Below are 14,118 nucleotides of genomic sequence, written 5' to 3'. Positions count from 1 at the left end.
CAGAACCGGCAGTTAGCGCTGGCGGATAGGCCCATGTTGTATAGGTGCCTATTCAGCCTGCAATGACCAGTGTACCATGCGACCAGCAGCCTGAGTTTGCTCCTGGGGAGGTTAATGATAACTTTGAACCTACTTAGGTTGTATCCTCCAATAAGCAGCTTGGCATGCCTCAAACCGTGTGTTAGTTGCCAATGCTCCTTTCTGCCCCCTCCTTCTTCCTTGCGGAGTAGCTCCTTTATGGTATGGGGACCTATTCCGGTAAAGGCTTCAGGTCCTACCATCTTGGTGGAGGCTGCAGAGCGGGCGAGCTCGTCCGCCAGYTCGATGCCGGCTATCCCTTTGTGGCCAGGCAGCCATATCAGGTGTACCTGGTTTAGTTCCGCAAGGCTATTCAGCCTTTCCCTACACTCCTGCACTAGAAGCGATTTGGTCTCATAGGAGGAGATCGCTTTCAGTGCCGCTTGACTAACGCTGAGAATGRCTATTCTCTCATTGCGATAGTTGCGATGGAGATTTATATCAGTACACCGACTTATGGCAAGCACTTCTGCCTGGAAGATGCTTGGGAATACTCCCATGGGTAAGGAGAGCTTTGTGCTCGGGCCCACGATCCCTGCACCAATTCCCTCCGACATCTTCGAGCCGTCGGTGTACCACCTTAGCGTGTTGTCTATCAAAAACAGTTCGAAGTGGGAGTCATTCCACTCATCCTTGCCAMACCCCTATGCCGTTATTTGCAGGAGGGTGTGTTTGGCTACCTGACCTATAACCAGATGAAGCGGRGTAAGYTSTAACAGAACCTCCAGTGCTGCTGTTGGACAGGTGCGCATTGCGCCCGTCATGCAGACACAGGCCATTCGCTGCAGCTTCGATAGCTTGGTTTTCACCATAGTTTGCGACGCTGTTGAGGCTAAGGCCACCGCCCCATACGTGACTATTGGTCGCACTATCATGGTGTATAACCATCTAACAATCCTTGGCTTACAACCCCAGGACTTGCCCGCTAGCCGATTGCACACCATTAAAGCTTTTGTCGCTTTGACCAGGGTCAGGTTTACATGTTGCTTCCACCGCAGGGTGGAGTCTAACATGASACCGAGGTATTTAGGTATTTGACCTCGTTGGCCATTTATATCTCCCTGCCATTGAGTGTGAGATTCCTTAGGCCGGGTAGGGACCTTCGTCTCGTAAACGGGACTACGGTCGTCTTGGAGGGGTTGATACTTAGTTCAACCTCCCTACACCACCCCTTTACCAGGTTTAGACCTCTTTGTATTAGGTCACAGAGAGTGTCCTCAAATTTGCCCTTTGCTATAATTGCAATATCGTCCGCATACCCTTGGCAGCGGATCCCATTGTCCGTTAGCATCGCTAACAGGTCGTCTACGACCAGGCTCCATAGCAGGGGTCATAACACACACCCCTGTGGGCAGCCTCTTGTTGTGCCGAGACGAATTCTTTCGACGCCTACTGTGGTCTCAGCTACTCTAGTGCGCAGTACGGCTTCTATCCATCTACGCACCGGTGCTGACACCTTCCTTTTCGCCAGTGCCCTGGCTACGCTTTTATGAAACGTGTTATCAAAGGCGCCTTCGATATCCAAGAAAGCGCAGAGCATCACCTCCCCATTTTCCAGTGTACTCTCTATCTCGGAAGTTAGCTGGTACAGAGCAGTGCTTGTAGATCTGCCCGYTCTGTAGGCATGCTGAGCCGCATGCAGGGGTGATCTCTTCAGCGCTTTCGTCCTTATTTCCTGGTCAACGATCTTCTCCATGGTTTTGAGTAAGAAAGTCGTTAGACTGATTGGCCTAAAAGATTTCGCCAATGAGTAGTCCTTTCTACCTACTTTGGGTATGAAGATCACCTTCGCTGTCCTCCATGCTTCGGGGATGTACGCCATTGCGAGGCTTTCYCTCAGCAGCCGAATCAGGTGAGGCAGTAAAAACTGCTCCCCCTGTTGTAGCAGCGCTGGAAAGATGCCATCCACTCCTGRAGACTTGAATCTTTCGAACGAGGCCATTGCCCACCGGATCGAGTCCGCTGTGTGCAGTTGTTTGGCGACTCTCCAATTCTCGCGGGATGGCCTGTGTTCGACGACGGGTAGGCATTGGTCTTCCCGAACAGTCTCCGGAAAGTGTGCACGCAGAAGCTCCGTTGCTCTGTCCTCTGCGCTGGCCGTGACAGTCCCGTCACCCCTTTTAATTGCTAGTACTGCATCATTTGTACCTCTAGCCATTGCTTTATGCAGTCTCGCCGCTTCTGGTGTAGAGTTGACATTTTCACAGAAACTTCTGAAGCTTGCCTGCTTTGCAGACCTAATATCCTTATTATACAAGGTGAGATAGCTCCTATATTCTGCCCAGACCCCTGTACGCTTCGCTTTGTTAAAGAGGCTGCGTACCTTTTTCCGGAGGTTTGCCAGTTTCCTTGACCACCAGGGACAGTTTCGTCGATCTGTGGTAGTTTTTAGGGGGCAGCTGCCGTGATAAGCGCGAACAGCCTCGTTCAGCTCTGATAGCCTACTCTCCAGTCCTGGGCCTGTAGCGCTATTGTCAGTCTGCCCCACCCCGCTTAGTTCCTCACGTAGTATCTCTCTGAAAGTATCCCAGTTCGCCTTTCGAGGATTGCGTCTGGGGGGGAGTTGTCTGATCTTGAGTAGAAGTAAATAGGAGGTTCCGCAGGGTGGTGCCCTCTCCCCGCTACTGTTTTAACTTCTACATCTCGAAACTCCCTCAGCCACCAGTGGGGGTTTCCATAACCTCGTACACAGATGACTGTACGATATTGACGTCGGGCAATGGAATCGATGGCATGTGTTCGAAGGTAAACAACTACCTCACCGACCTTTCTCGTTTCCTCACTGCACGGAACCTCCAACTTTCCCCCACCAAATCCACAGCGACCATATTCACGAACTGGACGAAGGAGTATAGACTGGATTTTAATATTGTAGTCAAAAACCCTAAGATTTTAGGAGTCATCTTCRACAGTCTATGCTCCTTCTCTCCCCATACGACCGCGATTATCGCCAAAGTACAGAGCCGCAACAAAATCCTCAAGTCGCTAGCCGGCAGCAAATGGGGAAAAGACAAAGAAACGTTGTTGCAACTTACAAGGCAATMTGCCGGCCGGTTGTTGTTGTTGTCGTTGTAACGGCAGAATTCTGCCGAGTTGACAGTCCTTGGCCGGATAAAAATCTGCCGGCCAGTCCTTAACTACGCAGCACACACATGGTCGCCTGGATGCAGTGGSATGCAGATGAGAAAACTCCAGACCTGGCAGAATACAGTACTCCGGACCACGACGGTCTGCCTCTGATATCTCCCATCGAACACCTACATAGTGAGACGCTTATGCTCCCAGTTAAGGAGCATAATGAACTCCTCTCCATGCAGTTCCTGCTAGGATGTTTTCGTACAAATCATCCTTGCAGTCATCTGCTTGGAGCGGAACCGCCTCCTTGGAGCATCAAGAGGTCATTCCTTGACCACGTCGACGACATCGTAYAATACGCCGACAGGACCTTGGACTGACTTTCGACAGGCACTGACCGCCATTCACAGTGGAGCCATCAACACCTTCACCGACTTCCTTCCCGTGCATGGCGTACTTGGAGTCAAACCACCACCCATAGCAGACGAAGAGCTCGAGTTGCCGCGAGAAACGCGAGCGACCCTTGCGCAACTTCGTTCCGGATATTGTAGCAGGTTAAACTCCTACTTATCCAGARTAGACCCTGACATACCTAATGTATGTCCTGCATGCAACGAGTCTCCGCATGACACTCACCACCTCTATGCATGTCCAACCAACCCCACCCATCTAACACCCTTTCCCTTTGGTCCGACCCCGTCGAAACAGCACGTTCCCTCACCATCCTAACGGGGACTGATAACCGTTAAAACAAACAGTAGTTCGACCAGCATCATGTCCGCCAGTTTAAAAAAGTGTGTTTTAAGAAAAACTCGTTTGAAGTTTGAGGTGTGCGAAAGTCGAGCGGTATTATTTTTGAGCCTTTTTCGAAACATTTCAATGGTAAAGTGACTGCAATTATAATCAAGTGTCTGGTGTACAACAAGACCGTTAAATCACTGGCCAAGTAGCACTTGCGTCACATGAATACAATATGTCACATTACAAAATGGCTCTTAACGTCTACAGAAAAACACCTGCACAATCGGCCAAGAAACACAACGAATTGACATAGAAGCAGCGTATGTAGAGACGCTTCCACAGAAATCATCSTTTTCCTGGTCATGGGATATCAGAACAAAAGCTCGAGTTGCCAGAATAAACTTTGACATACTGAGATGTTCTGCAGTGTTCCTGCATAACATTTACCACCTCTTACAAGCCTTTTGAAACCAACGCGTCTTATACCTCCTTCCCTTGATCTGCTCTAAAGAGTGTTTACACTCCTGGCTGCAACAACAGTCGATAGGTTTTAGCCAGTACTTTTTTTTTAGATTTAAAATTAAAATTGAAACAAAACATTTAARTTTCTAATTTATTGTATGTTCATGCAGACGTGTGTCAACCATATGCAAATGACGAGAGCAATCTTTTTTGGCAGCTGCTTTCAAATGCCAAACAAAAAAACAATCAGAAATCAGTAACAGTTATGAATACATATATAAATACTTAAATCTAGAACCTTTAAAAATTCCTAATACATTTAAAAGTACTTTAAATGTAATAATTAATAAAATCAGCGAACTCATCGCGTTATTATTAAAGATAGCATGATGGCCGTGCTGCTTAAACGAATTTCCATTCTGGTTGTGCATTGAAAATTGAAGGTGAAGTTTGATGCGACGTTGCTGTTGAGACATTTCCGTGTTGTAGTTATGTGGGTCGAAATAGTAGACAATTGTATAGTTTACGTTTTCACTTTCGAGGTATCCAATTCTAAATGTTGAAGATAGCACGAGGATAAACCAACAGCGGCTTYAACATTCCATCATCTTAGAAAGCACTTAATTTTGCAATAAATTTTATAAAGTTCATAAAAAATCAACGATAATTGTAGAAGAGACAAAAAAAAAACATTAGGAAAATTTACATTTATATGATAAAATTCACAATAATCCTCTGGATAGTGAAGCCTATACATAATAAACATTGCGCCCTATTTTAAATAATTGTTTAGTATTATAAATCTGCTGAGGGAACAAATCAAATTGTTCTCATAAGCATAATCACAGATACATAACTACAAGTAGTATATCTGACTTCAAAAGAGTTGCATCAATTAAAAAATATTTAAACCTATTGATGACGTACTGAATCGAGAATTTAACAACGTAACTTTTAAGCCTCGTTTCAATGGTATAACTTAAAAACCATTATTTCAATATAAAGTAAATAATTTTTTCATTGCGACAGGTCGTGTACCAAAGTATATATATCATGGCCGACAAGAAACAGTTGCTGACTATATACTTCGACTTTATGAGATGTTTATCCMATCAGCGTGGTTTTGATTTTTTACTTTTCCTTTTATATGATTGACTTTATGTGCTCCGTGGATATGGAGAATCTCTTAAACGCGGTAACCGAATTTTTTTTTTTAATTTTTATATCGTGTGAAAATTGCTTACCGTTTCCAACACACCGAAAAAGTCTTTACGCGATATATAAATTTATTTGAAGTTTTTTTTAGCTTTGTTCACTTAATTTGATGTGTATCGAAAGATCGCGCGTAAAATTTTAGATTGAAATACCCTCTCACTTTTTAAATAATTTGTAATCCCCACAATAATTACCGAGCGTTAACCATTGTAAATTTTAAACGTTTAAAAAAGTTTGTACCGCGTGAATTTAAAACACCTGACGTACAAAATACTACTATATCTCATGAAGTGAACCCAATGAGGTGTTTCGCAAGCTGATAAATTTTTGTCGGGGTGCTTGAGCTCTAAATGGTTGGTTTCATCGTAAAGAATGTTTTTTTCCACAGTCACTCTATATAATGTTGTAATTTCCGCCAACGCTCAAAATATCACTCCACGGTATAATTTCCTTATTACCCAATACAGTATTTTAATTAGATATTCATTGTTGCTGCTACTTTGCAATCAATATGATCACTTTCAGTGCCAGTCATTGGCATGCCGAATGTCTCTAACCACTCTTTGCATTTTTCTTTACTTCCAAAAGCAAGTAAATTTGAAACATAGTCAATGCCAATAGATGGTCGGTAACTGCGAAAATATTGAGATTAGTATGATTTTATGGAGCAGTGAAATTTTTACATACGCTTTAATAATAGTTCGTAATGCGCACTTGCGTTCTCTATCGATAAACCAGTCAATTAAATGTCCCGCCATCAGAGGCGCGGCCTTGTAAAGTTGGAACAATTTGCAGTAGTTACCCAGAGCCCAAGCCGACCGAAAGGCTAGGGCATGAGCAATAGCTGGATTATCACGCTGAGTTTGTTTTATTGAGCGTAGAACAGTGGTTGTATCTAATTATAAAATAATTAAATAATATCAATTAAAAATATAGTATTTAATTTAGATGATCTTACCCAAGGTATTTTTTGTAAATATATAGTACAATATACGATATGCTGTAAATTCCAATGAATTCACACTAGCTCCCACTTCCGTATAAAGCATTTTTAATTGTGTCTGACATTGATTGAACTCTTCATGATCACCTTTTTCCATTGCAATACGTGCATGTGTTTCATATACTTCTACTGTGAACTTATCACGAATACCTTGTACCTGGAAAATTTACATTTTTTAGGACTCTAATAATAGCACTATCTACATTCGAAACACTTACTGTCAAATCTTGACGTATAGATTTAAGTTGATCACATGCATAATAATAATCCTGATTGTCCCTCCATTTTTGTTTCACATTTTGCAGCGAATGCGCCAACACCTCAATGGGCCGCACTTCCGATGGTAACGGCGCCTTGGTTAGTCGAAGAAATGACTTTTCCAAGTCCCTACATGTACCTACTATATGTAAATCGAATAAATCCAAACCTGTTTCAAAACCACCCGTCGATTCAATATCCATACACATACGCCCGCCCAAACTATTTACCAATTTCTTTTGTTTTTGTTGCTTCGAAACAACGAAAGGGGAACTTGCTACCGACATAACCGACTTTTGCGATCCTTGAGAAAAGCGTGCTGCGCGCTGTTGCAAACGGGTAGTATCATCATCAACCGCCCCACCGATAGAAGACGAATAAAAGGGTAATTTAGATTTAGAATTGGCGCCTTTAACATGTTTGCTTCTTTTCGAAGTATTAGCTTTTTGTGTCTTTTTACTAGAGGGATTAAAAGGAATGAAATTATCGGAAGATCGCCGATCAGAAGATTCCGAACTAGAACTGCGACAGATTTTTCGGCGCGGACTTGATATGGGACTACACGAACGTGAACGAGTACTTCGCTTGCGATATTTATTTGATTGTGGAGAGCTAAAAAAAAAGTGATAAAAGTTTGAGTACTATGTTCTAATAACAAAGAGTTCCTAGATATATCTTACCGTGAACGACTCCTAGAATCCCTTGATGTCCTCTTGTCGCCACCAAAGGAGTTCCGTTGACCTAGTCGAGCGTTTAAACTATGTGATATACCTTTTAAATTCTTTTGTTGTGTTGATTGTTTCTGGCAACTTTGATTATGGTGCTGTTTATAATTTTGTGTGTCTTTTATTTGATCCTGTGACTGTTGTTGCTTATTTTTCTGATTGTACAGTTGCATTTGGATATTGTTTCTTTCGCTATGAACACTCGGTACTGGCTCATTGTCCCAATCGCGAGTCCAAAGCTCATTACGATTAGCAGCTGCCATAATTTTTCCTTTCAAACATATATCAACTTGGTCCTTATCCAAATCGGTAGCGCATTTAGCATAGCAACGAGCTACATAACTGTTTAAAGACTCTGGCCAAGCATCATTTGGATTATTAAATAGATTTAATTTCTTATTCGGTGTTTCAACAGAACTGACATGGTTAGTAAGTGATTTTGTTTCGCCCTGTTTATTAACACTATTCACATTGAAATTATTATATGACATGATTGGAGGAGGCGGTTTCGATAAATCTGCAGATATAGGAGGAGGAACTGTAGGTGGTGGTAAAGATGTGTTAACGAAGTTTCCCATCATTTGTTGACTTGTATTCAAATTTTCAAAATGAGCATCGAAAGCAGCCTGCTGCTGTTGTTGTAGTGGATTCTGTTTCTTATTACGTTTACGTTTTTTTTTACCGCTGCCAATTATGTTGTTCATGGTTGTTGCATTCACACCGCTGTTAGCCGCATTATTTTGGAAAGTTGAAGTATTCATCGGGGAACTTGAATTTTGTAAAGGATTGGGAGCATTCGCTAAACGCTTCTGTTGATTCAAGTTGAAACGTATTCCACCAAAACCCTTTTGATTACCTTGCAACTGATTGTTACCAGGGGTTATTGGCGGTGGAGGCGGTGGACCAGATGGTAATGGTGGCAAACTTTTATCGGTATGTTGACTTACCAAATTACTAAAGCCAGGAGGTGCATTATTGTTTTGTTGAGACTGCTGCTGTTGTTGTAATCCATATCGCATGTAGTATTGATAATATTGACTATATTGTTGTTGGTATTGTTGATTAGCATACCAAGGATTGGAATACCATTGCTGAGGGTTCGTAGCATTAGTATTAACGCCATTATGTTGTTGTTGTTGCTGCATCTCTTGCAGTTGAGGTATTAGTGGTGCAGCTATAGCTTCAGACATATTACAGTCACAAAAATAAGTTTTTTCTGCTGGCAGGCCGCAGAACTCGTTGTAAACAGTCCCTTCTTTTAGCACTCTATGTTTAACAAAACTTACCTTACGTTGAAAATTTTCACCTGAAAACACATAATAACAAACAAATTTATTTCAAGATGCATGTTAAAAATAACATGTATATACATACATATATATTTTAGATTCGTCCGCCATTTTGTACTTACCAGAACTCAGTCGGAGCCATGCAACAACAGTTAGAAAGTTATTTTAAGCACAGAACCTAAATATAATTCGCGATAATGTTTCCTTGTTATTGCACTGCACCTTTAATAATATGTTTTTTTAATACTCCAAAGCATATCTTTAAAAAATTTATTAGGTTTTGTGTTAACGCAAAAACCTTTTACAAATTACATTTCAGTCAACTTCATGACGAAACATTCATATTGAACAGTAACAGCCCGTTTCCACAGGCAATTTAAAATTGCTTAAAATCTGTATTGCTAGCCTATGGAGACTCCGCATAGCTAAAGTTGACCAATAAATGTCCAAATATTAATGCAAGTCTGGTGTCATTAACAAGTAGCATTGAGATTTTACATTAGAGATAATTTGTTTGACTTGAGATGATTTTGCAACTCAGTACATGACAGTCACAAAAGTCTCTCAATTGAAAACGAACAAGACTAATCAGCTCTTATCCTTCATTATTTAGTTATGTATATCAACTTGAAAAAAATATGTCGATAGAAAATATTAACCGATGAAATTTGTATTGTGATACAGACGCAAGTCTCTAAAATTTGGATTTTAAATTATATAATTTTTGTGTCTTGAGACGATTTTTTAATTCAGTAAGTGACAAAAATCTTAAAACTGAAAGTAAACAGGTCAAACCAGCTCTTACATTTCAATATATAGAGATATATTTTCACCTGAATGAAAATAAATATGTCGATAACATATACTATTTATATAACCTYTAGTCAAAAAGCATAATTACCAATAAAAATAAAAATATGCGTTGACTTTGTTTCATTTTGTGTTTGAGGTACTCACAAAATATAAAAGAAGACAATTGATATTCTTTTTCTTCTTCTTTAGTGGCATAGACAACGTCTTCGCGATTATAGCCCAGTTAACAACAGCGCGCCAGTCGTTTCTTCTTTTCGTTATATGACGGCAATTGGATATTCCAAACGAAGCCAGGTCCTTTCCCATTTGGTCCCTCCAACGGAGTGGAGCTCTTCCTCTTCCTCTGCTTCCCCCGCCGGGTATAGCATCGAATACTTTCAGAGCTGGAGTGTTTTCGTCCATTCGGACTACATGAACTATGTCAATGTCGTCATATATCTCATACAGCTTATCGTTTCATCGAATGCGATATTCGCCGTTGTCAATGCGGAAAGTACCATAAATCTTCCGCAGAACCTAACAATCGAAAGTTCATAACGTCGACTCATCTCATAGCGGAACGGGAATAATAAATGACTTATAGAGCTTTCTTTTTGTTCATCGAGAAATGAGTTTACTTCATAATTGCATACTAAGTCTGATGTAGCACTTGTTGGCGTTATTCTGCGTTGGATTTCGAGGCTGACACTGTTGTTGATGTTAATTTAAGATGGTCAACAGTGACGTTGGAGATAAGTCGTCAGTGCGACGTCTGTTTGTTTGATGGCATATCTCCTGTGTCTTGCTCTCGTCTCTCTACCAGACATACATATTTGTTTCGCTTCCTTATCCATTCTGGAGAAAGCAGAATTAACGGTGAGGGTGTTGAAACCAACGATATCAATAACATAAGCATAAGCCAACACTCTTATAGAAGATTGTACCTGCTGTATTAAGTTCTGCAGATCGAATTATTTTCTCCAGTATTTTATTTGCAATTTCTAGAATTTTTTGGACCTACTCCCCTCTATCCTTGTCCCGTCATCAACCAGCTGCGCAACGGCACCTTCCAAATTAACGGACTGGACATTCCAGGTGCATGCCCTCAATTCGTAGCCCTTATTTCCTTTGCTATGGTCGTCATCAAAAGGGGGATCACTCATCCTAGGCTTGTTGTTCCTTTCCATTGGTATGTTTTTTTACGTGGCGGGTCCCAAACCCAACGCTCAACCCTGCGGAGGGGATGTTTCGCCTTCTCACTTTAGCTCGCCTTCAAACGGATGTTCTTAGACTACCCAGAGAATACTTGGTCAAAGATCGGAGGTCGTGAGCTGCTTGAGTTATACGTAAAAGAATCGTGTCTGGCCATTCCCAAGTGAATGGCGACCAGAGAACTTTCCCCACTTGCGTTAACTTCTACACATGACTCCATCCTCCGAAAATCTCTATTCAGTATATTAGAAATGCTAAACAAAAGGTCTCCTAAGTTTTGTAACCTGCTGACTATCAGATCACAAATTTGAGGCAATATTATATGAGTAAAGAATAGTAACTGTTGTGAATAGTAACTAGTCACAAATTGAGGCCTTACCTCAAAATTAGTGACTAAGGATTGCGAATTGAATTGCGAAATATTTGTTACTTTTGTTAAGAAAGTAGGAAAACAGTAAAACATCACCATTTTAAACTCAATGGGTTTTTCGCTCTAACCAATTGCAAATATTGCATGCTGCCTTGTTCTTAGTTACTCTCATATGTGTACCTGTTTGCTATGTTTCTGAAAACAGAATAAGGAGATCCTCAAGTATATTGCAGATTGCAGAATCTAGTGATAGGGCTGATTCGGTCAATTTATTGTCCGTGACTACTGTGAATTGGCTGAATTAATTTTTACCAAAAAAATGTAACGAATCTCTATAATTTAAATAAAAATTATAAAGTCTATTTAAAATTTACCTTCCTCAACAATTTAACGTCAAAATATGTATTTGTGTAAAATGACAGCTAAAGCAGGGTTGCAGTCATATTTTAACGTGTCATTGCACGAAAATAAACATGGCTTTATGTTTTTTTTACAGCCCTGCAAAACTTTTTCTGCGTGTGTTTGTTGTTGTGCCCTTGTATTAGGTGGAAAAATCTGCAATTCTTGCACAGTGCAAGGGTTTTGCAAGAGCAAGAGAATACCCCTATTGACATACATTTGTTATAAAATCTTTTTAAGGTCTGTTAAGGGTAGCAAATAGTTTTGTTAGCGAATACGTCACCAATGGATAATATGATACGAGACTTTAGCATTGGCTCTCTTTTTCTCTCAAACGCGTTCCCTGATTATTTGACAGCGATGGAGATCAGGGAATTTTTGACAGTTGATTTAAGAAAAGGCGGGATGCCAGAAATAAACCGCTATAATTACCTGACGAAATTAGTGTGAAATGAAATTTCATTGAACTGTGCGAACATATTTTGGCAAAGTAAATGCTTATGTAAATTAATTAATGATTTTGCATTTTAGCATTTATATATGCATGCATTTTCAAAGTGTTTAATTTAGTATTTTGTATAATTTATTAACTACCCAAGGTAATATTTTTCAGCAGTGGCATCATTGGCAAATGTTATAAAAAATGCGAGTTTTGACAGCTCTCTCTCGAATCAAAGAGTCTCGTATCATATTATCCATGACGTCACCTATGTGTTGTACATTACAAAAGTTTCTCGGCAGGAGAAACTTCAACAGAAATGAATAAACAGAGCTGAGAATTCAATGAGACTTATGCTCTGAAATATACATGGCTTTTACAGACGCTTGTTGGCTTTTTGGCTTATATTTTTATAAGCTTACATGCTATCATATCAATTGATRTGAATATAATTTTGCGAATTTTTGTGAATTCATGCAAAATTGATAACATTATCTTTAATTTATGCAATTCTCCAAGCAATATTTGTAGTTAGTGGGCAAATTAAATATTTCTTATCTTTGATAATATTATATAATTTCATATGTGATATATTATCATAATGCCATTAAAAAACTTAATATATTACAAAAAAATATATATAAATCACACCTTTTATCATTTAAAACTTTCATACGCATCTATCCTGCAGATATGGATGTCAGTACAAATCAAGTTATTATCATTTATCAGTAATATAAAAAGCGCGCGCTTCTCTATATTTACGTACACACATATGTATGTATGTGCGWATGACATTTTCACACAAATAATATATGCGTACGCATGTAAATCAAAAAATACAAACATTCTTCTGGAAAAACAACAWTAGTCTCAAAAATCATCATACATACTTACGATATGAGTACACATGTACATATATACGTATGTGCGTATGACATTCCCACACAAACAATACATACACAACATACATACTTACATGCGTTCACATGTGAATATGTCACCAGCAAAAATTATAAATATTGTTCTACAAAAACAACAATCGTTTCAAAAGGCATCAGAAACCAATATGGCAGCGAAATTGCCGACGTCAAAATTATAGTAAATTACACAACAACAAAATTTTCATTCATGAACGCAAACGTACTTTCAAAAAGCATATTCGGTTAATTCATAATAGCAGACTCCATTACATCTCCCCGAGCATGCCTTGCCTACAAGCGTTTTTTCGCGACGATTTCAAAAACTAAAATTCATAAATTGAATTTATTTCTGAAATTTTATGGAAGGAAAAAGTCACAACCCCGCAAATATATATATAGAATAAAATTGACAACATAGTTTATTTGTCGATTTGTCGCTTAAATGAAAATCAAATCCCTCCCTCATCACCCTTAACAGCCTATATTATATCTTGCTGCATGTCACGGTTTGTTTTCTGAAATGCCAAGAAATTACTGTTTTAAGTACGACTTATTTAAGCATCCGCAGTCGCTTATGTACCATATTATATTTTTATTTTTAACTAACTATAAATATCTGTATCTTTGATTGATATTTTGCAATGCTGAAATATTTTTACGCAGCTGCGTCGATATGTATGCAAGCTCACGCTTAAACATATGTACATATTTACGCTGGGTTGTAAGGTGTACAGCGGCAAGGGAAGCGGTTTCGGTACAGCTCCGACTTTCTACCATTGACTTTTTGACAAAGTTTGGTGGTCCGTGACAACGGAGTTTTTGTATGAAACAATGGGTGTATATATTTACATATACAGTTGTGTCTAGACAAATTTACAMACATAATGCGAATGATTCTTTCAAATTTGTTTACATGAACACAAAATTACATACATACGTGGATATGTGAGCATTATGCGTATGGTTTTTTAAAATCTGTTTACAAGTACACATAATTATATGCATATGACTTAAGACTTTATCAAAATTTCAAATGCCCACAGTAAATAAATATATATGTATGTATACAAATATATAACTTAAAGACATATATTAATTATAATTATATTAAATAAATATGTATTTAAGTCATAATAC

At 39.4% G+C, this 14,118-nt stretch overlaps 1 protein-coding gene across 1 annotated transcript; it reads right to left on the bottom strand.

Moving 5' to 3' along the window:
- Positions 1-4,493: 4,493 nt before the first annotated feature.
- On the bottom strand, positions 4,494-9,202 carry LOC108968089 (leukocyte receptor cluster member 8 homolog). Its single transcript, XM_018931861.1, has 6 exons — positions 8,969-9,202; positions 7,513-8,863; positions 6,793-7,444; positions 6,530-6,731; positions 6,259-6,466; positions 4,494-6,203 (listed from the first exon to the last, which is right to left on the bottom strand). Exons 2-6 carry the CDS (start codon positions 8,745-8,747, stop codon positions 6,047-6,049), a joined length of 2,454 nt encoding a protein of 817 aa, XP_018787406.1. The 5' UTR covers positions 8,748-8,863; positions 8,969-9,202; the 3' UTR covers positions 4,494-6,046.
- Between the last annotated feature and the right edge of the window lie 4,916 nt (positions 9,203-14,118).

This window comes from Bactrocera latifrons, unplaced genomic scaffold, assembly GCF_001853355.1.
Source record: "Bactrocera latifrons isolate USDA-ARS-PBARC rearing strain unplaced genomic scaffold, ASM185335v1 scaffold_200, whole genome shotgun sequence".
Lineage (NCBI taxonomy): Eukaryota > Metazoa > Arthropoda > Insecta > Diptera > Tephritidae > Bactrocera > Bactrocera latifrons.
The sequence above is the reverse complement of the archived record's forward strand: the minus strand, read 5'-3'. Positions and strand labels throughout refer to the sequence as shown.

Bases quoted from the DNA above. Each gene is read 5' to 3' on its own strand.
- LOC108968089 (XM_018931861.1), bottom strand. From the start codon at position 8,747: ATGTCTGAAGCTATAGCTGCACCACTAATACCTCAACTGCAAGAGATG. The intron at 7,445-7,512 runs GTAAGATATATC...CTTTTTTTTTAG, and splicing joins GATTCTAGGAGTCGTTCACG to CTCTCCACAATCAAATAAAT. The intron at 6,732-6,792 runs GTAAGTGTTTCG...TAAATTTTCCAG, and splicing joins CTATACGTCAAGATTTGACA to GTACAAGGTATTCGTGATAA.